Here is a 25,285-nt window from a genome sequence, read left to right as displayed (position 1 = left end):
GGATATAGCTAATTAATATTTATTAGAAGTTAGTTTCAGGAATCATAATAAACTTGATCAAAAATAACCATATCTGTGAACGTGTTCCGATATGAATACAATATAAGAAAATACAGATGTCACATCCATAAGCCTTTTAATCAAAAGAATAAAAAGCAAATATTATGTAAACATCGCTTGGTGATCTTCAGTCGACGAGGCAGATTTAATTTTTTTTTTCCTTATGAAGATAAAATAAATTGTAACATAATATCTCAGACTGGTTGTTAGTTGACTCGCAATACGATCTTATTCTTCGCGATTGTTGGCGAGACTGCCACAAAACAAAAACGTCTTGACACGCTTATAACATTTTAATACAAATATCTGTGCCTTCGAGTTGTTACGATGTCTCGTAAAACAGTTTATATTTCTAAGAAATGCTTTCTTATTCAGTTCATGTGAAATGTGAATTCCCGCGTCGTATACGTGTAACTGCAATAAAGGATTTCGGGAACATGTTTTAATATAGATGGTTATTGTGTCAATAAACATAAAACCCAAAAAATTTAATATAAGTTTGAGAAATTATCATACCTTAGGCCCCCTTTGATAAATATCATTATTGAAATTCCTGCACTAGTATGTACAAAACACGTATTAAAATAATGAAAACACAAATGAATAATTTAAAACTATATTTGAAGTCAACCTTGTATAATTAAACCTGCAATTTACGTATTCAAATTAGACTTACAACGCAATAATGATTTCAAAATTAGTATAAAAGAACAATAAATGTGTCACGCAAATAATTTCATTTAACCAATTCAACGTATTAAATAAATTTACATAATTTTCCACTCGATACGAAATGAAATAATTTCGATTCAATTGTCATATCTATCCAATTGCAACTGAAACTAGGGAGGGTAATGTTTTTCAATACATAATTGAGACTTACATAGATTATCATAAATTACAAATGACGATATTGTCTATGGTCATTTTCTTCACTATTCACTTTTACTCATTATGGTTCTGTTTCATAATGAAAAACTTAAACAAACACAATACAATATATAATCTTTATCAATGAATCGTATTCGGAAAATTTAACATTTACATTTAAACAAATACAAAGACTTTATTTAAAGCAGAAAGTGACGAAAATAATCTTATTTTTTACCGAGATAGCTCTATTATAAATTATTCGTATCAATATTATATTTTTAGCTAAAAATCTTATTGGTTTCTATACAAATTGTAAGACCAATGTACACGGTACAAGTTGTAAGGCTTTCAAGGGTACGGACGGGTAGTTTATTGTTATTATGCTTAACCTAAAAAGAATAACCCTCAACTTTCCCTATTGTAGAAACAAATGATCGCATACATTTGTTTTTAGTGGACTAGGTAAAAAAGGTTTTCCACATGAAGTATTTACAGTAAAATACTTTAAATAACAAAAATAACGAATGAAAAATATTATCGTGTTCGTAGTTGAATCCAGCTTAAAAAGGTATAAACATAAATTTTTGCTGCTTTGTTTTATCATTTACCAATTTTGCAGAGGGTATAATGGCAGCTCTCTTCTATCTTACTATGGTATTTGTCCTTACAAATTTGGACACATTTCAACGTTACTGGGGAGGTAGATAGAGACATTTCAGCCAGTATATTTATCCTAACTCGCACTTTACTGCAAACTCGCATTAGAAGCTGACATCTATCAGTGGGATAAACAACATTGGAAAATACTCGATTTTCGGTATTTTCCAATGTTGTTTATACAAGAATTAAAATACAATTATGGAACCTTGAAATTAAAACAGATTTATTTAACAAAAATGCAACGATAATTAAATTCATTATATATGATTAAACACCGATACCGCAATTAATTTTCATACCACATCAGCAACAACTTTCATAACTAACATCATGCGATAATTGCTTTCTACATTGAACCTTTAAAATTTATTTAAAAAGAAAACTAGGCGATCGTTTGGAATGACGCTTCAAATAGATTGGGAATGCGCTGCACTTACTGTTACAGAAGAATTGTTGAAGTCAGCGATTTCTTTTAACAAGAAGTAACGATTTTCTTAATGTATTGAGAAAAGTTTTCAGTAAGTGCTTTCCCGGTAAATGTTATTAGGTAAATACAAAAACTGTAGATTGAACAAGTTTCACCAAGAAACTTATGGGTAGGAACTAAAATGAAAGCATGAACGAAAGTTATATACTAGATGCAATAAATCGAAATAAATTTTCATATCTGAGAGAGAAACTACGAAATGAATAACATTTTTATTCATTCTATATCAGTCGTAGACTACGCATCGTGACCTAAAAATTTAGAATCGCCTTATAATATAATAAATGTTTATGGACTGATTTAAAACTGCACTAGAATACTAAAACTCCATCCATATTTTAGAACAGGTAAATTATTTCATGTCGAAGATTTTCGTAGTCGTAAACATTTTACTCGTTTGCATTTTTTGCAGATATTAAATTTAGTTTGCTCCTTCATTAATGCGAATATTGATCATAAATTTTTGGGACGCCTCTCTAAAACTCAATGTACGTGGTCCAATATCCAGTTATACAAACAAATATTGTGTAGTTTTTTTTGTGGGGGTGTAATGGGGCATTTTACGGTAGGCTCATTGGACATTGGAAGTACTATAAGCCACCCTTTTGTGAGGGTATAGTTCTCCAAAAACCGTAGATGTTCCATAATCCTCTCACCAGTGGCTCCAAGTAGCTGTAGTGCATGCAGCGGCCACACCCCGGAAAACCGCGTTGGCTCGCGGGCTAAACCTGGATGAGGGGGACCTTGTTAAGGTCTAAATCGCAGACACCTCCTGCACAGTGCACAAAGTCTATCTCGGCGTTGAAGGCAACCATAGCAGATATGCAGCGGACCTGGCGGATTCGGCGAGATAGCAAAGCAAGGTGGAAGGCTTAGGGCGACGGTTGAGGTGCCAAGAAATCGTCGGCCAGACACATCATCCAATCTCTTTTCCAGTCGTAGCGGTCTCCGTTCCACTGGGCTCAGAAGGGAGAGGACGAGTGCGTGCAATTGTAAATGCGCATATACTCTTGCACCTTAATATATCTTTAGCGCAATGGACTGCTATTCTCAACGGACTTCGAGATGTTAAAGACCTATGGCGATGGGTAGAAGTAGAGAGGTCAGGTTGTGATGCATACCTGGCTTTGTCGGAAACCTGCACATAGGCGGCTCGGATTATGATGGTCGCTCCTGTAGTTGCACCTGGGATAACAGCTCAGGTTCGGCAGCGTACCGAGTGTCGAAGCAGCCCTATTTAGGGAGACTCTGCTTCCCCCGCTTAGCCGGGGACGGGACTAGAAAAGGTGTCCTAAAAAAGTGTTTATCCCACAACTTGATGGGTGGTAGTAACCACGGCTACCAAGGCATCCCAATTTTTCTCGTGGTCGAAGAAAAATAAAGAACCATATTACAACATCATTAATGACATTTGGCGCATGGAATGTACGCACCTTACTCGACTCAGGCGTAAATCTCTGTCCAGAAAGAAAGACTGCCGTCGTAGCTCGCGAACTCAGCCGTTATAAGGTGGATATAGCTGCACTCAGTGAAACACACTTAGCTGATGAAGGTGAGCTTGTAGAACAAGGCGGTGGGTACAAATTCTTCTGGAAAGGGACCCCTTCTACTGAACCCAGACGCTCTGGCGTTGGATTTGCTATAAAAACCCATATTGCAAAAAGACTTGAGGAGTATCCAGTGTACATATCAGATCGCATCATATCTTTACGTTTACATTTGAATAATAACAACTTTCTAAACATAATATGTGTATATGCGCCTACATTGGATAAAGACGAAGAAACTAAAGGAAAGTTTTATGATGAACTTGCTCAGACACTTGCCAAGATTCGTCTAAGAGAAAAAGTTTTGCTTATGGGCGACTTTAATGCTCGGGTTGGCTGTGATCATGAGGCGTGGCCCAAAGTTTTAGGGAAACATGGCATTGGCAACATGAACAGCAACGGTCAATTGTTGCTGAGTTTATGTACACAGTTTAACCTGGCCATTACGAATACGCACTTCCAGCTCCCAAACAAATATAAAACTACTTGGATGCACCCTAGATCACGTCACTGGCATCTGATAGACTACACAATTGTACGGCAAGTTGACATGTCCCAGGTCCTTATAACTCGCGTAATGCGTGGTGCTAATTGTTGGTCAGACCACCGACTAATAATAACAAAGTTAAGGCTTCGCATGCGATACCCCCGCCGATCCGGCAGAGTAAAACCCAAAGGTATAAATGTGGACAAGCTTTGGGATCCTGATGTTCGTCAACAGTACGTAAACATATTAAAGGATGATATCCAGTCAGAGGATGATGGCGATCTTTTATCTAGTTGGACCAAATTCTCATCGCGCCTTATTACAACGGCCGAACGGGCGTTAGGTCTCATTAAACGAAGGAATGAGGACTGGTTTGACGAAAATGATGCCATATTGTCTGAAGCTTTTTGTCGCCATCGCACTCTTCTAAGACAGTTTGACCATAATAGGCATCGGAACAACCATTTACTGGAAAAAATTAAAAAGAGTGGCTCTGACCTCCGGAAACTGACAAGAGACACCAAAGACAACTGGTGGTGTCGTAAAGCGGAATACTTGCAGTGGCTTTCCAGCACCCATCAGCTAGGGGAATTTTACGCTGAACTAAAGAAATTAATAGGAAAAACACCTAGAAGCAGCGTGCCCCTCAGGTCTCAAGATGGCACTCAGCTCCTTGTTGCTAAAGAAGAAATTCTAAGGCGTTGGGCACAATACTTTAATGAATTGCTCAATACTGATCGAGCACTAAACCTCCAATACATAAATTCTCTTCCTTCTTTGCCACAAGTTCATAAGCTAGATGAACCACCGACGCTACAGGAGGTAACTCGAGCTATCAGTGGTCAAAGCAATAAAAAGGCGGTTGGCGTGGACAATATACCTGGCGAATTGATTAAATACGGTGGCGAGGAGACGCATACTGCGATGTGGAAACTTTTTGTACGGATGTGGGATGAAGAACTCCTCCCGCCTGACTTTAAAGTCTCTCGTATATGCACTCTGTACAAAAACAAAGGTAGTCGTTCTGACTGCAACTCCTACCGTGGCGTGTCGCTCCTCTCGGTACCTGGTAAAATCTTTGCTAGAGTTTTGCTCAATCGTCTTCTTAAGTTATCTGAAGAGCTTCTCCCGGAGACCCAGCTGGGTTTTCGTCCTGGCAGAGGAACCTGCGAAGCTATTTTTTCTGTACGACAGCTTCAGGAAAAAAGTAACTGAGATTATGTATGCTGACGACTTGTGCTTTATTACTGACTCCCCTGATTCTCTCCAAGGGCTTATGACTGGTCTTGGTGAGTCATGCAACAAGTTCGGTCTTAAGATTAATGTCCGAAAGACCGAAGTTATGTCAGCAGGTTCAATAAACCAACCCTTGACGATCTATCTTGACCAAGACGTACTAAAGCCAGTAGAGAAGTTTAAATATCTAGGCAGTCACATATCTTCTACTTGTGACCTTGATATTGACCCTTGACCCTGCGGGATATATTAGGCATCAAGTGGACGGATAGGATCAGAAATACGGAAATACTTCGTCGCACTAACACCTTTGGCATAGAAGCATTCCTGATGCAACGGCAGCTGCGATGGTGTGGCCATGTTTTCCGGATGCCTGACGAAAGAGTAGCCAAGCGCATATTCTACTGTGAGCTACGAGAAGGTAAGCGAAAACATGGTGGACAACTCCTTCGATACAAGGATGTTCTAAAGCGGAACATGAAAAAATGTGGGATCGATTCCTCCAGATGGGAGGCATTGGCTAATGATCGATCTAAATGGAGACACCTTCTTAAGCAAAACATCAACGCTTTTGAGGAGATACGTTGCAGAGAGCTAGACGCCAAACGCGATGAGCTCAAAGCCCGACCACCTGCGGCAATCAATTATAATTATTGCGGTGGTGTTTTGACGTGCCCCAAATGTGACCGTACATTTTTAGCAAAAATTGGCTACATCAGCCATTTACGTGCGCATGAAAGGGCTGACCCGCCGTGTTGACAATAATAATTAGCAGTCGCCGTAGCCGAAATCGGCAAGGAGTGATTATTATTATGTTTCTCTGTTCCATAATACTCGGGTACCACCAGAAGGACGGTACCCGGATCTTTGGAAGGCTTACGTGGGGACACGGATCCAACACGCAGAGGCCCTTTCGAGAATTTTACTGTGTTATGGGACACCAGCCGCAGCCTGCCCATGACTGCACTATAGAGATACAGCCCTGGGCAGTCCACGGCCGATGTAGGACTATTGCAGGGTATGGAAATCTAATAACTGGGCTATGGATTGGGATGCTAAATGGACTGGTATTGGGGACTATGGGAAACTATGGCACCTGCCTTTCTACTAAAAGAAAGTAAAAATATGTTGGCAGGTGGTGACTCGCCCTCTCACTGTATGGGCCCCCGAAATAAGTCGCTGCAATAGTGCGACAAGGGGGCAACATATTGTGAGCAGCTAAGGGTGGAGAGACGTCCCTGGACTTTAAACTACGATCACGCGCTCCCTGAGGGTCCAGCATCACGTGCCCACTCGCCACTTATGATTCGCATCCACCCTTCGAGCTAAAAGCTCTCGCGGCTCCACTCTGGCCGGCCGGTGAAGGCAAGCCAGAGGTGGGGGTCCTGTCCTCGTCAGGCTTCACTCCGACCGGCCGGTGAAGGCAAGCCGGAGATGAAGACAGGGGCCTCCCCCGGGAGCACTCGGTTCCCGCGGGGTCGCTACTCCCCGACACCCCGCCACAAGGTGTCCTGCGGGTTGACTGATTGCACGGGTGGAATATCTATTGTCACGTAAACATTAGATATTCCAACCGTGGGCGATGGGGTCGTCACATCCCTACGCCCTTATTATTATTATTGTGTAGTATCCGTAACACTGGTTTCTGGCGATTGAATTTCGTCGGTTCGATTCAGCTTAGTCCAGTCAATTTATATAGTTTGTTGCGAGAATTACAACCGATATAATCTGTCATGAATTATTCAAATTGGCCTGATCCTAAAGTCAGCCATGAAATTATAGTGTCAAGGTCTAACCTAACGTTGCTTGAGTACATAAAAAATCTGCATCTATACCTAACAAAAAATGGTTAACGTTTCTCATCTACGAACACCTGTATTAAAATGTTTGTACAAAGCTTAAAGAGTTGAAATAAACCTTTTAGTTAATACTGTAAGGGCTTTATATTGAACTAGCTTCCGCCCACGACTTTGTACGTACATCCCCGTTTTCCCCGTTCCCGCAAGAATTTCGGGAAATCCTTTCTTAGCGGATGCCTACGTCCTAACATCTACCTGCATGCCAAATTTCAGCCCGATACGTCCAGTGGTTTGGGCTGTGCGTTGATAGATCACTATATCAGTCACCTTTGAGTTTTATATCTTATATATAAAATTCTCGTGTCACAATGTTAGTCTGCATACTCCTCCGAAACGGGTGGACCGATTCTCATGAAATTTTCTGTGCATATCGGGTAAGTCTGAGAATCGGCCAACATCTATTTTTCATATGTACCACGGGCGAAGCCGGGGCGGGCCGCTAGTATTATATAGATTTAGGCACCCAATAATTTCCAACGAACGCTATAAACAATTTATTTCAGCCTATAACCTATTCAATAAGTAATAAGATTTCTGAACGACCCACATTTCTAGGAGTGTGACAATCTAATTTTGGCGCCGGATTAACTCTGTGTTTGCGAACACAGAAATAAGATTGACTTGCGAGTATTTGAAAGCATTTGTATTCAACCACAATTGTATGATGTGTATGTTAAAGTGAATGGTGTAAATCCAATTAATAATATTAAATGAAGTTATAATTTCAATGCTATAAATCATAACCTACTTAATATTATAATTAATATACATATTTTAATTAAACTTGTTTTATTTCAACAGTAGATTCGAAACATTTTAAAAATTGTATAATCTTACGTTGTACTTTACCAATCAATGCTGCTTATGAAAACATAATACAAATACAAAGACGAGTGCACGCCCAACATAAGAATAAAATTACTTACTTAGAGGAGGAAGCAATATAAGATTTTTCTCTTGTCCGCCGCTCGTCTGTCGGTAACGATTATTATTTCTCTGAAGTGACTTGAGCTATCAAGTTGAAATCAATATTGAATTCTAGACTCTTCGATGTGACGTTTAAAATTCGAGATTCCATTCCGATCCTTTTTCCGCGCGCAAATATCTATTGAATCAAAATCTACAAAATATTTCAATTACAAACTTGATATTTATAATTGGACGTTGTATTATTAAACAATTAAATTTTCTAATATTAGTGATCCATAATGAAAGCATCGTTCAATGTAATCATTAACAATAATTGAGTGTAATTATAGTTAAATAACATGGTACCATCGGGGTCTATTTTGTAATTCATTGTTTCCAAATAATTGAAAAATTAAACTGGTGTATTTATAGTACCTATTTATAAACAGTTGTTTGTCAAAAGTATTTTAACAATGTCAGGATATAAAACCATCAGTTATAAAGTTATGCATAGGTTGTTAAATAATAAGAAAAATAAATAAAATTATCTTCAGAGTAGATACCTAATCAAAATAAACTAGTATTGAAAGTAAACAATGACAAAAATCAAAATAGTAATGTAGGTACTAGACTCTAGAGAGACACATGTCTAGATAATATTGTTGTAGGTGGCTCAATAGTTACACTTTGAAGAAAAAGGATCCAGCGTTAGTGGCCCCGTAGGAGGAGAAAGGAAGGTGATAATTATTTGTTTTTGTTTTTCTAGTATCAATTTCTATTTCTTCTGCGATTTATTATCAATAATACATAAAATTTTCATGCATTTATCACAGATAGTGAACTACCAACGACATTTACGAAAATGTGAAAATATACTGTATCGTAAAAGATAAAAATGCCCATAAAACTTCAGCAACGAAAAGGGCATTTGGTGTTATCTCACTCTTGGTGTTGGGTCTAAAAACTACGAATATTATCATAGTGCCGTATCGTTACACAGGTGTTGAAGGAAAAGAAGCGAGTTTCTTCTGCACTTAACTTAAGGTACCATTCACAAGTTAGTCCGACGTCGTTTCTATCGATTTTAGATTAAGGAACTCGGGAGCCTGTAAAACATGCTTGTACTAAATTTCATTTTATTTAGGTAAGGACTTTGAATTAACAGCGAATAACTGGTAAAACAATTACGGACAGCAGTCCGCACAATTTTGTTATTTCAAGCGTTTACAATCCGGCGTTTACATCTATAAACTGTGAATGTTACTTTAAACATGATTTAACCGGGTAAAAATATTTCAAATGCAGATTTTTCTTTTTATACTAGGCAATAGTAAATATCACCTAATCCGATTGAAGCATACATAAATAATAAAATAGCATAACGTAATATAATAAGTTTCCCTTCAGTCCAAAAGCAAACAGGCGCAATAAAGCAAATATGTATGTTCTTTTTTAAAAATATTATTTCTATGTGCGGGCTTTATTTTACAACTTCATAAATTATGTTTAATCTGGACGTTGTAAACGTGCCGCTTTTGTTTAAAAATTTTCCATATTCACGAACGCTGCCGACTTTCCAACTACGCATTCATTTTTAATTCACATCAGTTGGCTTCATGCACAACAATTGTTCAGTCCCGCCTATGGAGTGCACAGCCCTCTTGTGCATATTTGATAGAGCGCAGAGCTCGTGCATCCAATTAATTGAGCTTTCAAATAAATATATGAAAAATAAATTCCGACAAAGATTGGAAACGCTTTGAGCGCGCACTAGGAAAGCAAGCCCAATATTTTTTAGGAACTACCGCAGTAATGGCTTATTAATTTTCAGTTTCATAAAAGTGCATTGTTTTAAAAATTATTAAAGCAAAAGCTAGGCTGCTATATAGAACATAGACTTCTCAGCGGAATTAAAACGCGCTTTGTTCATTATATTATTTGACCCGCGTTTCTTTTCATTAATTACCAACTTTCAACATAAAATTGTATGCACAACAATAAAGAAAATTCTTCTGAACAATACATGCAAACAACATTTAGAATACTTAGCTACACTAGCTGACAACCTGGAATTAGTTCCATTTAAAAAACGCAATCAAATTGGTTATTTGATCAATAGTTACGATACTAGAGACACGCTAACTGCGTGTTAAACATTTAAGTTTAACCACTATTATTTTCCTTCGTTGTTTCAACTTTCCATTCTATAGTACAAAAACGCTTACGTAGTTTTGCTAATTGAGCACAAGCTTTAAGACAAACGTATTACGGTATTCTCTCCACGTTTACAAGGTTAAGTGTAATGATAAAGTAACACACAAATCAGCAACAAAGGCAAGACACTCACACACCCATGACACGTACAAAGTACATGCTTTGTTGACTCATCCAATCTTACGGTCTATGTACTGAGTTAATTAATTTTTCTTTGAACAAAATATTTTACATTTTATTTTTAGTAAACTGGTATTAAAATAAGGGTGAGAGTGAAAGTGGTGTCTACTGTGATATACTTTCATGTCTTATAAGCAATAAATAAGAATAGATGAATAAATTAGAAATAACAATAGGACCTTAATTTCTTGGTTAAGAATTTCATTCAACACTTATACCTAAGTCTGATAATTATAATAAGTCTGATAATTGTCTGATAAAGTAATGAGAAAATTCATAAAAATAATACTATTTACTGTTTACATAGAAAGGAGACATAGTGATATCATAACAATAATTTTGCATTTTTTTACCTAAAAGCTACTTAACATAAAAGGACAGCATATAATAAAATTATAGTTTGTTATTTATATTATTTCCTATCAAAGTCACACAGAACTGCTATCTGCATATATATATTATAATAACAAGCTCATATTAATGCCTGAAATTTTAATTAAGAAGGTATTACCGAGCGAACGCATTAAAAAGGTTTGTGTAAAGAAAGCTCTTGGCGCTGAAGGGCTTAATAAAGCGTACTACGTTCAGTTCGATGGTTTCATAACAGGCTTAATATAAACACTCGCCCGCCGCCGCATTTACTTTACTTCTTACGTATAAAAACTGGAATTATTAATACTCTATATATGTAAAAGCCAAAGCGATGGATATATGTCTAACACCATGTCTCACATATGCATGCCAAACATGGACTCTAACAAAAAAACATGTGAATAGAATTAGCATCTGTCAAAGAGGTATGGAACGAAGCTTTATGAATATCAAACTGAGAGATAGAATAAGACATACTGTTATAAGAAAAAGAACGAATGCTCGAGATGTAGCAAGGTATGTCTGTAAAATGAAGTGGAAGTGGGCAGGTCACCTGTGCAGATTGAGAGATGACAGATGGTCACACACAGTTATTAATTGGACACCTTATTATAAAAAGCGGAAAAGAGGGAGACCAATTGCAAGATGGAGTGATGATTTGAAAAACCACGCAGGTGCCCTATGGACAAGAGTAGCCAAAAACAGAGATGAGTGGAAAAAATTGGAGGAGGCTTTTACCGCAAAAAGCGGTCCTTTATAATATATTTAATTGCATACTGTTTAATTATTTACAAACACTTCATTTAATATTTAAAAATAGAATTGTAATAGAAATAAGAATAATGTAAATACTAACAATACTAACAAAAAAATAAAATGTAATTAGATGTAAGAAAAGGAACAAATAAAGGCTTTTATTATTATTATTATTATATATGTAAAAGGAAACTCGTTCTAATCGTTTCTATTTTACTCATTTTTTATTTGCGTTGCGTTGCGAATTTATCTGTGTATGATGTAGTTTTTGAAGAGCTGGTTTAACAACTTAAAGAATTATTATATCCTATGCTATTGATATTTGCTTAAATTTTTCACATTTAGAGCGTAGGCATGTACCTAACGGCAGGAGCATAAATCGAACAGAAGTAAACATACGTAGCTAGTTCAGGAATATTAAAGACTTCAAAGTGCCATAAATTTCAAGCCCGCCTGTTGTATTGACAACTTACAACTGGAACGCGAACGAAGTTCACCTGTCGCCTTACTTTTGAATTCACGGTACTCTTTCACTTCTAGCTTCTAAAAGTTTTTGTCGAACAACGCTCCCATTGTTTGCTATCATATACTATTCTATTTTAATACAACATTCGCATAAACTTTATAGATGTATTCAAGCGATAATAAAGTCACAAAGTTATGCTTTTTGCATAAGCCTTTTCGCTACATATTTATAATTTTTTATTCAAATGCTTTCAAAGCTTTCTTCGCTTAAATGTGAGTAGAGCGTTATGTATAAATTATTGAACTCGAGGGCGTGGACAAATATTTGCATACATCACTTCATACTCTATCGCTAAGCACTTTTATGTGCTACGTCGCAATAAAGTAGAATATTTTACATTTACTACAAGTAAATTTAAACGCCACCCACAGTTTATTCAGTCTTGTGCACAAAAGATGCGTACATACCGTGAATGTGGCATGTTCTTTTGATTTACCTGAATACATGCCAAAGAGATGCAACCTGGTGAAATGAAACTTGATTTTTAAATGAAACAAAAATGTCTCTCTTTGAAAACTCGATGGCGTACGACATCGAGGAAGGACGTTTATTAACGTCTGTGTTTCTGCGCTGCTCGTTTCCGTTCTTTTGTGATTGCTCACGCTAGCTTCTCCCAGCCTTTTGAATGGGAACATACGTGTGCGAATGACTTTTCAAAGTATTAAAGTGTTTTGTGCCACTTAGTTTCATCTTAGAGGGCATTCTTAGAAGTGTTCACTTCTTATTAAGTCAATTAGGGATTACGAATCATTTCAGTAACAAAGAATAAATAAATTTTAACACATCAGAAACCGCTTACAGCCTTCATACGTTATATCATAGAATTCATTGATGCTTTATACTTTTATAAGAAAGTTATTCCTAAAGCTATAACCGATATATCACAGGGCTTCTCTTCCCTAATATTTAGCTAATTCAAACGGGACATAAAGAAGAAAATGGGACATGAAAGTCTATAAATTTGGTCAATAGCTATTATACGACGTTGTTGGGGTGTGAAAATATGGAAGCATGGGGGAGACTTCACAGCTCTTTGATTTAGGACCGGGGACCATAAGATAACGATCAAATGGAAGAGAGATACCAACATAGATTGTAAATTATTGACTCTTCTTTAATAGTGCGCCAAGTAAAGAAGATAATTTATCAGTAGGGACATACTACCTGTGTCGACGATATGAAAATTCTGAATGAAAAGATATCGATGTGTTAGTATATTAGAGAAATCAATTAAACATAAGTAAAATTTCAAATTCCTTATGAACTATGTAAACAAATTTTAAAGAGAAAAAACATATTGTTTATTCTTTACTAGTTTTCAAGCGTGGATTAGCATAAATATACTCCGTTGTTGATTCATTTATTGCTAGAAATTCACTTATAAACCTAACTTTATGGAATTGCTTCGCAACTTTTTCATTCAATATTTCTCACAAACTTAGAGGAAGCCATCACTTCTCTAAAATAAAAACTCTACATAAACAATTATTGTTCACGCTTGTTCACGCGTATTGACACTTGACGCATCACATGCAAATGATTTTAATTCGCAGACCTCTTACATACTAGTTTATGAGCAAGCGCTAAATCTGTGGAAGTTCCCAATTACGACAGAATTACTTAAAGGACGCAAATCCTTAACTATTCCAGCAGCACTCAAGTCTACATCTCGGTCGGTAGTGGAGTTTGTGCGTCGCAGCTGGCAAGCATCCGAGCGAACGTAACTATACAATATCCAGCCTAACGAAATAGAAAATACTATTATTCTTTCAAGACGTGGAGTTAGAACCATATTCTTGTTTCCGGGTGTATTTTGATAACTACTACATTACTTTGTTGCTTTTGCAATGAGTAGTTTAAACGATTTAAGTTTTTAATTAATTATTAGAATTATTTATGGTCACTGGTCATTTAACCATCGGACAGAAAATTTAATTCTGTCGATGACTATGCAAGTGTTTTTACTTTTTAACTTGACCACCGAGCGGCCCGATCGGGCCACGACACAATAGATTTTCTATTGTGTCTGTGATTCCAGGGGCTGAGGCATTAAAAGATTGTTGATGAGATGTTTTTCGTTCACCTATATATTGACGATTTGAGAGAGATCGACTTACATTAATGAATTAGTAAGGCGCTAGATAAGTTTTATAGTATACGGAAGGAAGAGTTTTTATTTTTCAGTCGTTGAAATTCTTAACAGTATGCGATGAGAAAACTGTTTTATAACTTTTTGTGATTTAGAACATAAAACTGTCTGAAAAAATTCATAAAATTGGAATTTTTTATTTCCTTAAAAAGCATTTAAAATGTCTATTAGTATTAAAATATAATCTTCAATATTAAAAAGTACGCATTAAAGCGCGTTTGAATAGATCCGATTGAAAATGTTTTCCTTATTAAAGATGAATATCTCTCAAAAGAGAAGAATTCAATTTACTCGATAGGATAACATGAAAAATAGCTTTAGTGATATATTTCACGGCCAGACGCTCGTTTCACTGGTCCACAGTAATCTTGGGACATTCAAATTGATGGTAAGGGTACGTTTCACCATTAGGGGGGCCTTATTCATTCCCCTTTCGACAGGCCGACCGAGGAGGTCATAAATTCACCTCAACCAAAGGGATGACCAATTTCAGAACATTTACGAGCCACAAATTACGCGACCGCTGAAATATACTAGGGACCGTAAAGTACCGGGGCCAAGTGAGAGCAGAAAAAGCCCAAATGTTAATTTAATGTTGAGAGCTACAGAAAATTGCTTTAGTATTCAAGATAGGAGAAATATCGCCCGCCATCCGCGAAAAGGTCCAGCTACTAATTTTATGCAGGGTAAATGAGCTGTGAGCGAAACGGCCCTAAATCGATATTCATTTGGCTCCGCTTACAATTATGTTGGTGAAAGAACGATATCATGCAAATTAGTACGCCGTATCGCAGAACATTTTTGATTTACGGTAAAAAGCTTTTATATAAAAAAGTTTTCGTTAATGAAGTGTGAATGTTTCTCATATTACATTCGAGTACGTTGCCGGGATTTATTAAAATTTCTTTTCATCTTCAACATCAGTTCGCTTTGCCGTTTTATATTTATACTGTATCGTAACAATATTAACTTCTAAAAATAATTCATATCCTGTCTGAACTGATATGAAAAAGAGAAAACAAAGCATTCGGCAAGTTTGTGCTTTTAATGGTTGTTTTATTGTGTTCTCTCCAATATATCTGAGAGAGTTCGGTAACGTTCTGCGAGCTAGCTGTTTTATCACTTTATTGCATGAGATCGCATAAACTTGCGGAGGCACTGGTAATAAAATGTGACTATAGCATTGTATCGTTTCGGAAGTAAACTCGAAAATTATTAATAAACAAATCGGATATTTATTATATATTCATTGATACGTATCATACATATGAACGGAGCTTTGCGTTCCTGATCTCAAGCTACCTCCAATCCGGGTCGTGTAATAAAAAACCAATAAAGATTTTCTTTCTTTTATTGATTTTTTATTAAACAATCGGGAAGATATTGCTTTGCGCATTTCGTTAGTTTTTGGGATACAGCCGATATTAAATATGTCAGTACCTAAAGTAAAGCGGTATTAATTGTTGAGAAGAGCATTGTTGTTCGGGTCGTATAATCTCCGTGATATATAAGATTTAAGGATTTGGGTTAAAGGTAGGAACATAAATACGCAATAAAATATTCTGGTTAAAACATGTTTTCCAATATGAGAACGTAAGGTAAATAGGTATGCCATAAAAGTGTGCTCTTTCATGTATTTATTGCTTGCGCCACGTAATGCTTCATTTAATGGCAATCTTCCGCTCACTTAATTCGAGAATGCAATGGCTTCGGTATCGAAAAACAATCGCGCAACCCGTATATCATTTAATTGTAGGGCGTAAATTGGAGTTCAATTAATATTTATTGTTCTTACTCCATATCTGCGTATATTTTCATCCGTAAAATTTATTATGCTTCCTTTGTTTGTTAAATTTTTATTTCCTTGTTGTGATCTTGTCTTTTTCAAAATCTTTACATAATATATTGAAGCTATAAAACGAAATAAATTAGGGGTAATGTTAGTAATCACAAAAGTTATTTAAATTCTACTCGTAGGTAATCAACATACACTTCGAGACTATGAATTAATCCTGTGAGACATCAATCACAATTTAAAAGTGATTACGCCCTAAGTTCTGTGCCACACAATGAAATTCGAGCTCATATAATTTATATAACTCCTATGAGTTATAAGTAGTTAAGACTTCGTGATCTACTGAGTGCCCTCCTTTGTATAACAAAACACTTCTGTTAAATTATGTGAAGTCCTTTGTAATTCTAACCATATGCCTGAAACATTTGTTTACCAAAACCAAACACAACTATCTTTACTTGCTGTAAGTCTGTTGACTCAGCAGATCCTTAACCCCTAATAGAAACTAAACGTGGTTCTATTAAATAACGAAAACAAACAGTTAAATTGAAGGCTCCGTTATTACAGGGTATCTGAAAGTTTGCTAAGCTAATTGCTATTCGATCGTTTTAATAGTTACACAAATTTTGCGTGGTGACCCTAAGGTCATTTCTATATCATTTTTTATAGTTAAATATTTTTTTATTGCCTTATATTTCATATAAGTGTATTTATTTATATCCAATGGAAAAAAATGTTAATTGGACAATTGTTATTGTAATTATTTTAATAATATGCACGGTATGCATACGGATATTATAAAATAAAACGATGTTTTATCACCTATATTTAAATAAACATAATTAAGGAGCAATCAGAAGAAAACAATACAGCGGAAATCAAATAAATAAAAACAATTGACTGCTGACCTTCCTTTACAATTGACACAAAACGTTCTAGTCCGGGATACATCGCCCATTTTTGCAAGTGATTACTATCAAGCTAATTTTTCGTAAGTAGCTTTATTTTGATGAGATGCCCAATAATTTCATGTACAAAACTCTCGATTGTGGTAGCTACCAGAGGAAACAAGGATAAAATATTTTGATTTGATGGTTCTCAAATATTAATTACTAACTGAATGTTTTTTTTTGTTCAATCTCAAGATAATAATCTAAATTATTCGAAAAAATATTTGTCCTACAAAATCTTTGGTTTGATCAAAGAGTCCCCCTTTCCAATGTGTATCGATAACGAAGTCATCATAAATGATTACTAACCAGCAGATTTTTTTATTTTCACTTATTTAATACTTATTTAATTCAACAGACGTATTGTCCTACAAATTGCGTAATAAATATTTGAGAACCGTCAAATCAAAAATTTTTATCCTTGTTACCTCTGTAAGCTACCACAATCGAGAGTTTCGTACATGAAATTATTGGGCATCTCATCAAAATAAAGCTACTCACGAAAAATTAGCTTGATAGTAATCACTTGCAAAAATGGGCGATGTATCCCGGACTATTCATACAATTAGGACAATAAAATACCAATTAATTTCTTTTGGTTCCATCTTTCTCAATTATGATTTTCCTAAATTTTAATTGTATTTATGCAAGACAGTCTTAGGTTTCTGTAAATATTACTTTTTTGTTCTTTATGCTACATGTTAAGCGAACTTGAAAATTTTACCTATATTTTAATTATATGATATATTGGTTTAACCATTCATTACACAAAGCTAATAAAAACTGGAGTCAAATTTAACTCAACGGTAAAACAGTCCTCCATCATCTAACTTCCGAGTTAATTAATTTTTTACATGTGGCTCGAATTTCTCACTTAGCTGTCGGCTTCCACACGCCCGAAATATCTCCGTTATCGTAACCCGCGTCCGAAAATGTCGTATATGTCGTGGTCATATCGTAGATTTACTCATTTCATGACATGATTGATCATTTCAAAGGGCCACCAGTTCTTGACACCCAGGTAGCGAGTCAGTGCGGAGCCAACAGCGCGCGCATAAGTCTAGATGCTCTTAGCATTGCCGACGTGAGGAAGGCGCTAGCACGGTTGAAGCCAAAACGTTCAGCCGGCCCGGATGGTATACCAGCTTTTATTTTTAAAGATTGTGCTCGAGTGCTGGCTGAGCCACTGTTGCATATTTTCAATACGTGTTTGAATGTAAATACATTTCCAACACTATGGAAAACTACGCGAGTGATACCCGTGCCCAAGGCTAAATTGTGTACCAGCGTACATGATTACAGACCTGTTGCAGTACTATCAACGCCTGCAAAGGTTTTTGAGGCCGCTATACATCACAGGGTGTACGAGCAGGTATCGGGGCAGCTGTGCGATGCACAACATGGGTTTCGGCCCGCGCGTAGTACTTCCACTAACTTACTCAATCTTATGGCGAACTTAGTTCCGGCGGTGGATGCAGGAGTACAGGTAGACGTAGTATACCTGGACTTCCAAAAAGCATTTGACACCGTCGACAATGATGTCTTATTGAGGAAGTTGGCGGAAGTAGGATGCACACCGAAGCTCTTGCAATTCTGGGCATCGTATATGCAGGACCGGCAGCAGTATGTTTCTTACAATAGAAGTCAGTCCGAGCCCTTCTTTACAAGGTCTGGCGTAAGTCAAGGCAGCAATCTCGGTCCTCTGGAGTTCGTTCTAATGATTAACGACTTACCGGATGTTCTGGAGTACAGTCAGTGCCTACTTTTTGCCGACGACCTGAAAGTTTTTCTCCGAATAAACGAGGAGACGGACTGTGAGCGTCTACAAAGTGACTTGCTAAACATCTTCAGCTGGAGTCAGCAAAACAAGCTACATTTCAATATAGCTAAATGCTCCGTAGTCAGTTTCACTCGCGCGAATAAGAGTATACACTACAACTACTCGCTTGGATCCGTACCTATTCAACGGGTGAATAAGGTGCGTGATCTAGGAGTATACTTCACACCGGACCTGATGTTTCGTGAGCACATCACAAATATTTGCAAAAAGGCTTACAAAAATCTTGGGTTTCTACTGCGGCACGTAAGGGACTTTACAAATGTAGCAACTGTAAAAGTGCTATACAACGCGTTAATACGCAGCCACATGGAGCACAACTCCATTATTTGGTCTTCACACGAAGAAAAATATAATGTCATGTTAGAGCGGGTTCAAAATAAATTCGTTAGACACCTTTATTTTAAACTTTACGGGGTATACCCCTTTTACCCATTAATGTATCCTACCTTATTCATACTGGGTATGGTAGGGTACAATGAACTTAGAGTGCGACGGGAATTTTCCCTTGCGCTGTATTTAATTAAATTATTGCGGGGATTTGCACATAACCCTGGAATGCTGCAATCCCTCTCTTTATGTGTGCCGGACAAGTACACTGAGAAGCGTCACAGGCCGCCGCTACTTTACGTACCTCAGGCGCGAACCATGCTGCTCGCGAAGTCTCCTCTCGTGCGAGCACTACGCATTCTCAATGACGTCCATGGCAAAGTGGACATTTTTACGTGCCCATTGGGTGAATTAGTAAAGGTTCTTTTGTATATTATTAGCTATTAATTATTGTATTATTATCGTGTTAATTTATTCCTTAGATTACTATCTAGTTCGTAAGTTTAAGTTGTTTTATTATTAGTTTTAGTTTTTCTGTGTAAAGTTTTTAGTGTAAGTCAATACCGCATTAGGTTAAGCCTGTAATGGTAATTTGATGTTATGATAAAATAAATAAATAAATAAATTTCGTGAAATGGTTGAATGTCTATTGGCCACATCATGATGTGTGGTTTGAGCAGATCAATGATAAGAAATCGTTTATTGATATGGCCAACTAAACGCGCGGTTTTTTCATGAAATGATCAAAATTATTTGATCATATCGTAAAATTGTTACATTAATTATTGGTAGAGGCGCTGCAAGCGCTGTGTTTATGTGATAAGATGGCGGCCACTGGCGAAAATTTTACTATTTGCAGTTAAAAACTTCATAATTAGTTTAATTACAATATGAAGAAAGTCATAGCAAAGAATTTACGACGAAGAGGTTCGAGTATCTACTATGGAAACTGCGGATATCTTATAATGAAGAAAAAATGCGTCACGAAATGATCAATCACTTCATGAAATGAGTAAATCTACGATATGGCCACGACATATAACACCATCTAAAGAACGATGTCGTCTTGTAAACGTTATGTGATTGTAAAATAAATAATTTCATTGTTTGTAGTTTAGGTTCTATTATGGATCGCTCATGTATACTAAAAAAGATTTCTATTATAGTCTCATTCTTACTATCCTTCTAAACTATATCTATAAAACATTATACGTATCACTAACATATCTTTTCAAATGCTATATACTATGAATTATCCTCTTAGTCGATCTCGTATCTGGGTTTTCGTATGTTACAGATTATTTTACGGTCGGTCGGATGAGAAAACTTTGCAAGCAGTCATCTAATCAAACTTTCTGACCACGACTTCAAAACAATCAAGACGTTCAGAGATACAAATTGGATTAGAAGGATTGCGTAAGTAGTTACTGTTTCATTACTTTAGCCAAAATCTTCCTAGCGACGGCTGCCGATATTAAACACATCGTACTTGTTATTTTGTTTAAAAAAAAGTAAATAAAATATCATTAGACGTATTATATAATATAAGACGCCACTTCTGAAAATAAAGAATTGGATATCTATATCCCAGACCTTTTAAACCCGGTAACAAAACCCTTCAATTCCAAAGTGCGATATACGATATCACACGGCTTTATGACACCTACTTTTGGAGATATATAACATATCTACGATCTAAGGAACGTTAATGTAATAAGGAAAGGCGGATTTTATATCTTACCTTTAAATACGGCTCTTCCTGTCGAATGTCCTTTAAAAAGTCATATATAATACATAGAGGCACAACCATTACAGCTGGCTCCTTGCACAGCGTCGCAGCTGTCGCAAATAAAAGTGTTCCCACTAAAGTACACCATTGCAACAATTCACTAGTATCTTCCCTGGCACAACCGTTGCAATGACACTTATTAAGCTGCACTGATTCAACGTGAACTTCACACACATTCAACACTTTCAATGGTCCAGATTTGCTCGCTTTCAGCAATTTTCTCACATTCATCAATATGTGTTGTACCAGTCCATGACAACTTAATCGAAAATTTTGATCTACGGTTTCAAAAGGTCGGACGATTTGTTTGTAGTTGTGCCGACAGTTCCGCCGATGGCTCTCATTTCTGATTCTCAAATGTTCCGTGTAGAGAAGAAAGCTCAGTAGAAAAAAGTTACACGCGGCTAAATCTGCTCGTCCTACCACTCCCGCTACAGCCTCTGTGTGTATGGGATGAGCTGCGAAGGTCAAGCCGGCGACAACCGTTCCGACTCTCATACAATACGATGGTAACAAGCGTTTTGCCGTTATTACTACGAGTGCTGTTGCCGTGGAATGAAAAAGGATATTGAGAAAGTGATAGCTCCATGGCTTAAAGCCACTAAAGGCGTAGTTAAGGCGATATGTTGCGACACACAATGGCCTATAAGAGCCATGAGATCCCGGATCGGTGAGCGGCGTTCCCCAAAAGTCGTTTTCGAACAAAGACTTTATCGGAGTGTGTCCGATGACATCCGGATTGGAAAGAATGGCCCGCCTGTAAAAGAAACAAATCAAAGTTAAGAAAGTTAAACACAAAAGGAGGATTATCTCAATCAAATTTATTGTATTATTAGGTAGATATTGTATTACATTATTTACTTTTCAATACAGCAAACTATACTCTATGCCTAATGTATAAGTGTATTTTCAAGAAATGTTAGTTAAGGAAAAATAAAATGGTAAATGTGATCATTTTTTTGCTACTAGGTGGGTATAAAATATAAAATCGACACGGATTGCGTGATTGTTCATATTCCAAAGTAATCAAGTCACCAAACTTCCATCAAGGAACGCGACGACGCTAACAACCGTTTGAAAACTCAAGCTTCACAGGTTTATGTAAAGTTATACCTCTTTTTAAGAAAGGCGATCAAGAAGACTGTAACAACTATAGACCTATCTCGATTTTACCAACATTAAGTAAGGTATTCGAAAAGTTAATATTAAACCAATTGACTAGTCACTTTGCTTCTAATAATTTGCTGCACACCAAACAGTTTGGTTTCACAAAGGGGCGCTCAACCACAGATGCTGGAGTTGCACTACTAACACATATATATAAGGCATGGGAAAACTCAAAAAATGCTTTGGGGATATTTTGTGACCTCTCCAAGGCATTTGACTGCGTTGAACATTGTACATTATTGCGTAAACTTAATCACTATGGGATTAAAGGACAAGCTCAGAACCTCATAGCCTCATACCTGCATGATAGGATACAAACTGTAGTTGTTAATGGAGAACGTTCTAGCGGTGCGTCAATTAACATTGGTGTTCCACAAGGATCTATTTTAGGACCCTTCTTGTTCTTGGTTTATATCAATGATCTACCTTATTATTTACAGGATAGGTGTGAAATAGTTCTGTTTGCAGATGATACCTCATTAATATTCAATGTGGATAGGCATGACCCAAATGTTGACGAAGTGAACAGTACTCTTTTACACATATCCGACTGGTTTACTGCTAATAATTTATTATTAAATGCCAAAAAAACAACTTGTGTTGAATTTTTACTACCTAACGTTAAAAAGTTGAGCAGAAATATTACCTTGAACGGGGAGGTATTACACCCTACAGAATCGACTGTATTTCTTGGGTTAACATTGGACGAGAAACTACAGTGGGGAGCCCATGTCAACACCGCTGCAGGTAAGCTCAGTTCAGCAGCATATGCAGTCCGAAAGGTAAGGCATCTCACCGATGAAGATACAGCTAGATTGGTTTATTTCAGCTACTTTCATAGTATTATGTCCTATGGAATTCTACTATGGGGCAGGGCAGCAGATATAGAAACTATATTTATCTTACAGAAAAGAGCCATTCGCTCTATATATAATTTACGTGCTCGGGACTCACTAAGAGATCTCTTTAAGAATACTGGTATCCTTACTGTACCATCACAGTATATATTTAATAATATTTTGCATGTACACAAAAATGCCGACGTACACACAAGAGTAGGAGATAGACACTGTTATGGCACAAGGAACAGAAATAGAATTGAAATGCCATTTTTCCGATTAGCTAAAGTTAAAAATTCATTTATGGGTCAAGGTATACGCTTTTACAATAGAATTCCTCATAATATTAAAGAGTTTGGTAGTGCTAAATTTAAAACTTATGTAAAAAATATATTAGTTCAGAGAGCCTATTATAGCATTAAGGAATATATGGAAGATGAAAATCCATGGAGGGTTGTCGCGTAAGAACCACAGGACAGTTCTTTGGCATATTATGATATATTATGTAGTTAGATTTAAGTTACAGATTATGTAATATTGACAATATGATTTTAAAAGAGCAACTATGGAGTTTCTTGCCGGTTCTTCTCCATAGATACTGCTTTCCGAATCGGTGGTAAATGTTAAAAATACTTATGTAATGACGATTCGAAAGTGCTACTAAAAGTAGTCTAATTGAATAAATAAATGTTTGAGTTTGAGTTTGAGTTTGAGTTTGAGTTTATGTTAATGCAATAAGGCATAAAGACGATAGAAATATTTTCGAGTTTGATGCCATTCGTGACAGTCGCCGTGAAATGCCTCGTGGGAATATTGCAATAAACGAGCTCCTGTCACGTAGGTGTATTTTTTCATTAACGTTGATTAAAAAACGTTCCCATAAATACACTAACCAATATGAATCATGAAAGTGACTTGATGAAATATTTTGTTCTGTCCTGTAATGAATGCTGATTGAAAAAATGTTCTTTATATTGAACCTCGTATATTTCAGGTTTTGCCTGACTGGGACGGGGGAATGTTCGGAATAGAAAATAATTAAATGGTCACACTGATGCGGAACGCGATGTATTCAATAGCAGTCTATCGGGGTCCGCCAACCGCGCCGCTAGTGTGAAGTCGTGTATTTAGTGTTTTATCGGCCATCTCGGAAGTTATTTACGCGCGCATCGGAGTGTGTCGTCGATTGTTTTACGTGCTGAACACGTAGTAAATTAGTAAAATCGGCCCGCGGAATTGTTAATTGTACTTTTTATTGATATTATTAATCACGCGCTGACCGCGAGTTTTATGTGACAAGTGAAGGACGACGGCAATGGCTGCTGTACTGTGGTGACGTACCTACACATTAGATTGTCTCTTTTGCATTATCTTTTATTATCTATTATTCCCGTAAATATAGTTTTTCCTCCCCAAGGGGCCCCTATTGTTTTTATAACATTTGACTGACCGACACACCACATATTATGTGCAGTTTATGTTCTACGCAACGTGGTAATCTCAGGTATGTATCTGGGTTTGATATTACTATTGTAGTAATGGTAGCAGAGCGAAATAAATAACATACATAATTCGTACGTATACAGAGAGTGGTTCGCCGACCACTGGGTTTTTTGGGTATACGTAACATTTTGGTAGCAGAGCGTGGTTAAAAATCCATCGACCTCTGGGTTGTAGGGCCCAGCGTAGTTAAAACGGAAATTTTGGTAATAATATTTACGATTTTATATGTTCGGTTATGACATTACGGTATTTTGTATGTTCGGTTATAGTATTTAAATTGTCATACATATAATTTTCGTAAGAAATATCGGCAATCTAAAACAATAGTTGAATATTTCAATCCTGGGTGCATTACTTACTTGTAAGTTGTAAGGTTATACGTAATATAGGTCAAGGTCATAAGTATTGCATCATATTGTGTTGAATGATTAATTGCGTTCTAAAAATAGAACATTCGAGATTCGAATAGGTACATTTGATATATTGTGATAGTTTGTTTATTTCAATACGGTTTTTTAATTTGTGTTTTTATGTTCTAAAAATAGAACTTTCTATATTCGAATAAGTGCATTTGATGTTTTGTTACTTTGTTTGTTCGAATACGGTTATTTGGTTTTAACTTGTGTTTTTCATTCGTGTTTACGGAAAGTTTTTGTTAATAATTAAAGATGGCCGCTACTCACAAGGCGCAGTTAGCCGGTGTATTGCGATGGCTCGGTTCGGCCATTTTGAATATATCGCGTAAAGACCGCGTTCAGGC

General features: G+C 36.6%; 1 protein-coding gene across 1 annotated transcript in view; it reads right to left on the bottom strand.

Moving 5' to 3' along the window:
• The window catches only part of LOC149909019 (protein O-mannosyl-transferase Tmtc1-like), an 86,145-nt gene that overhangs the window by 43,561 nt on the left and 17,299 nt on the right, over positions 1-25,285 (bottom strand). Inside the window, exon 3 of the mRNA XM_090120598.1 lies at positions 20,969-21,773. Within this exon, the coding sequence (XP_089976724.1) occupies positions 20,969-21,773 (805 nt within the window). The remainder of the gene's footprint in view (positions 1-20,968; positions 21,774-25,285) is intronic.

This window comes from Colias eurytheme, chromosome 4, assembly GCF_061535395.1.
Source record: "Colias eurytheme isolate Ceu_HAF_F1 chromosome 4, ilColEury1 Martin Lab GWU primary, whole genome shotgun sequence".
Lineage (NCBI taxonomy): Eukaryota > Metazoa > Arthropoda > Insecta > Lepidoptera > Pieridae > Colias > Colias eurytheme.
Note: the sequence above shows the minus strand (reverse complement) of the source record. Positions and strands in the feature narration are given on the sequence as shown.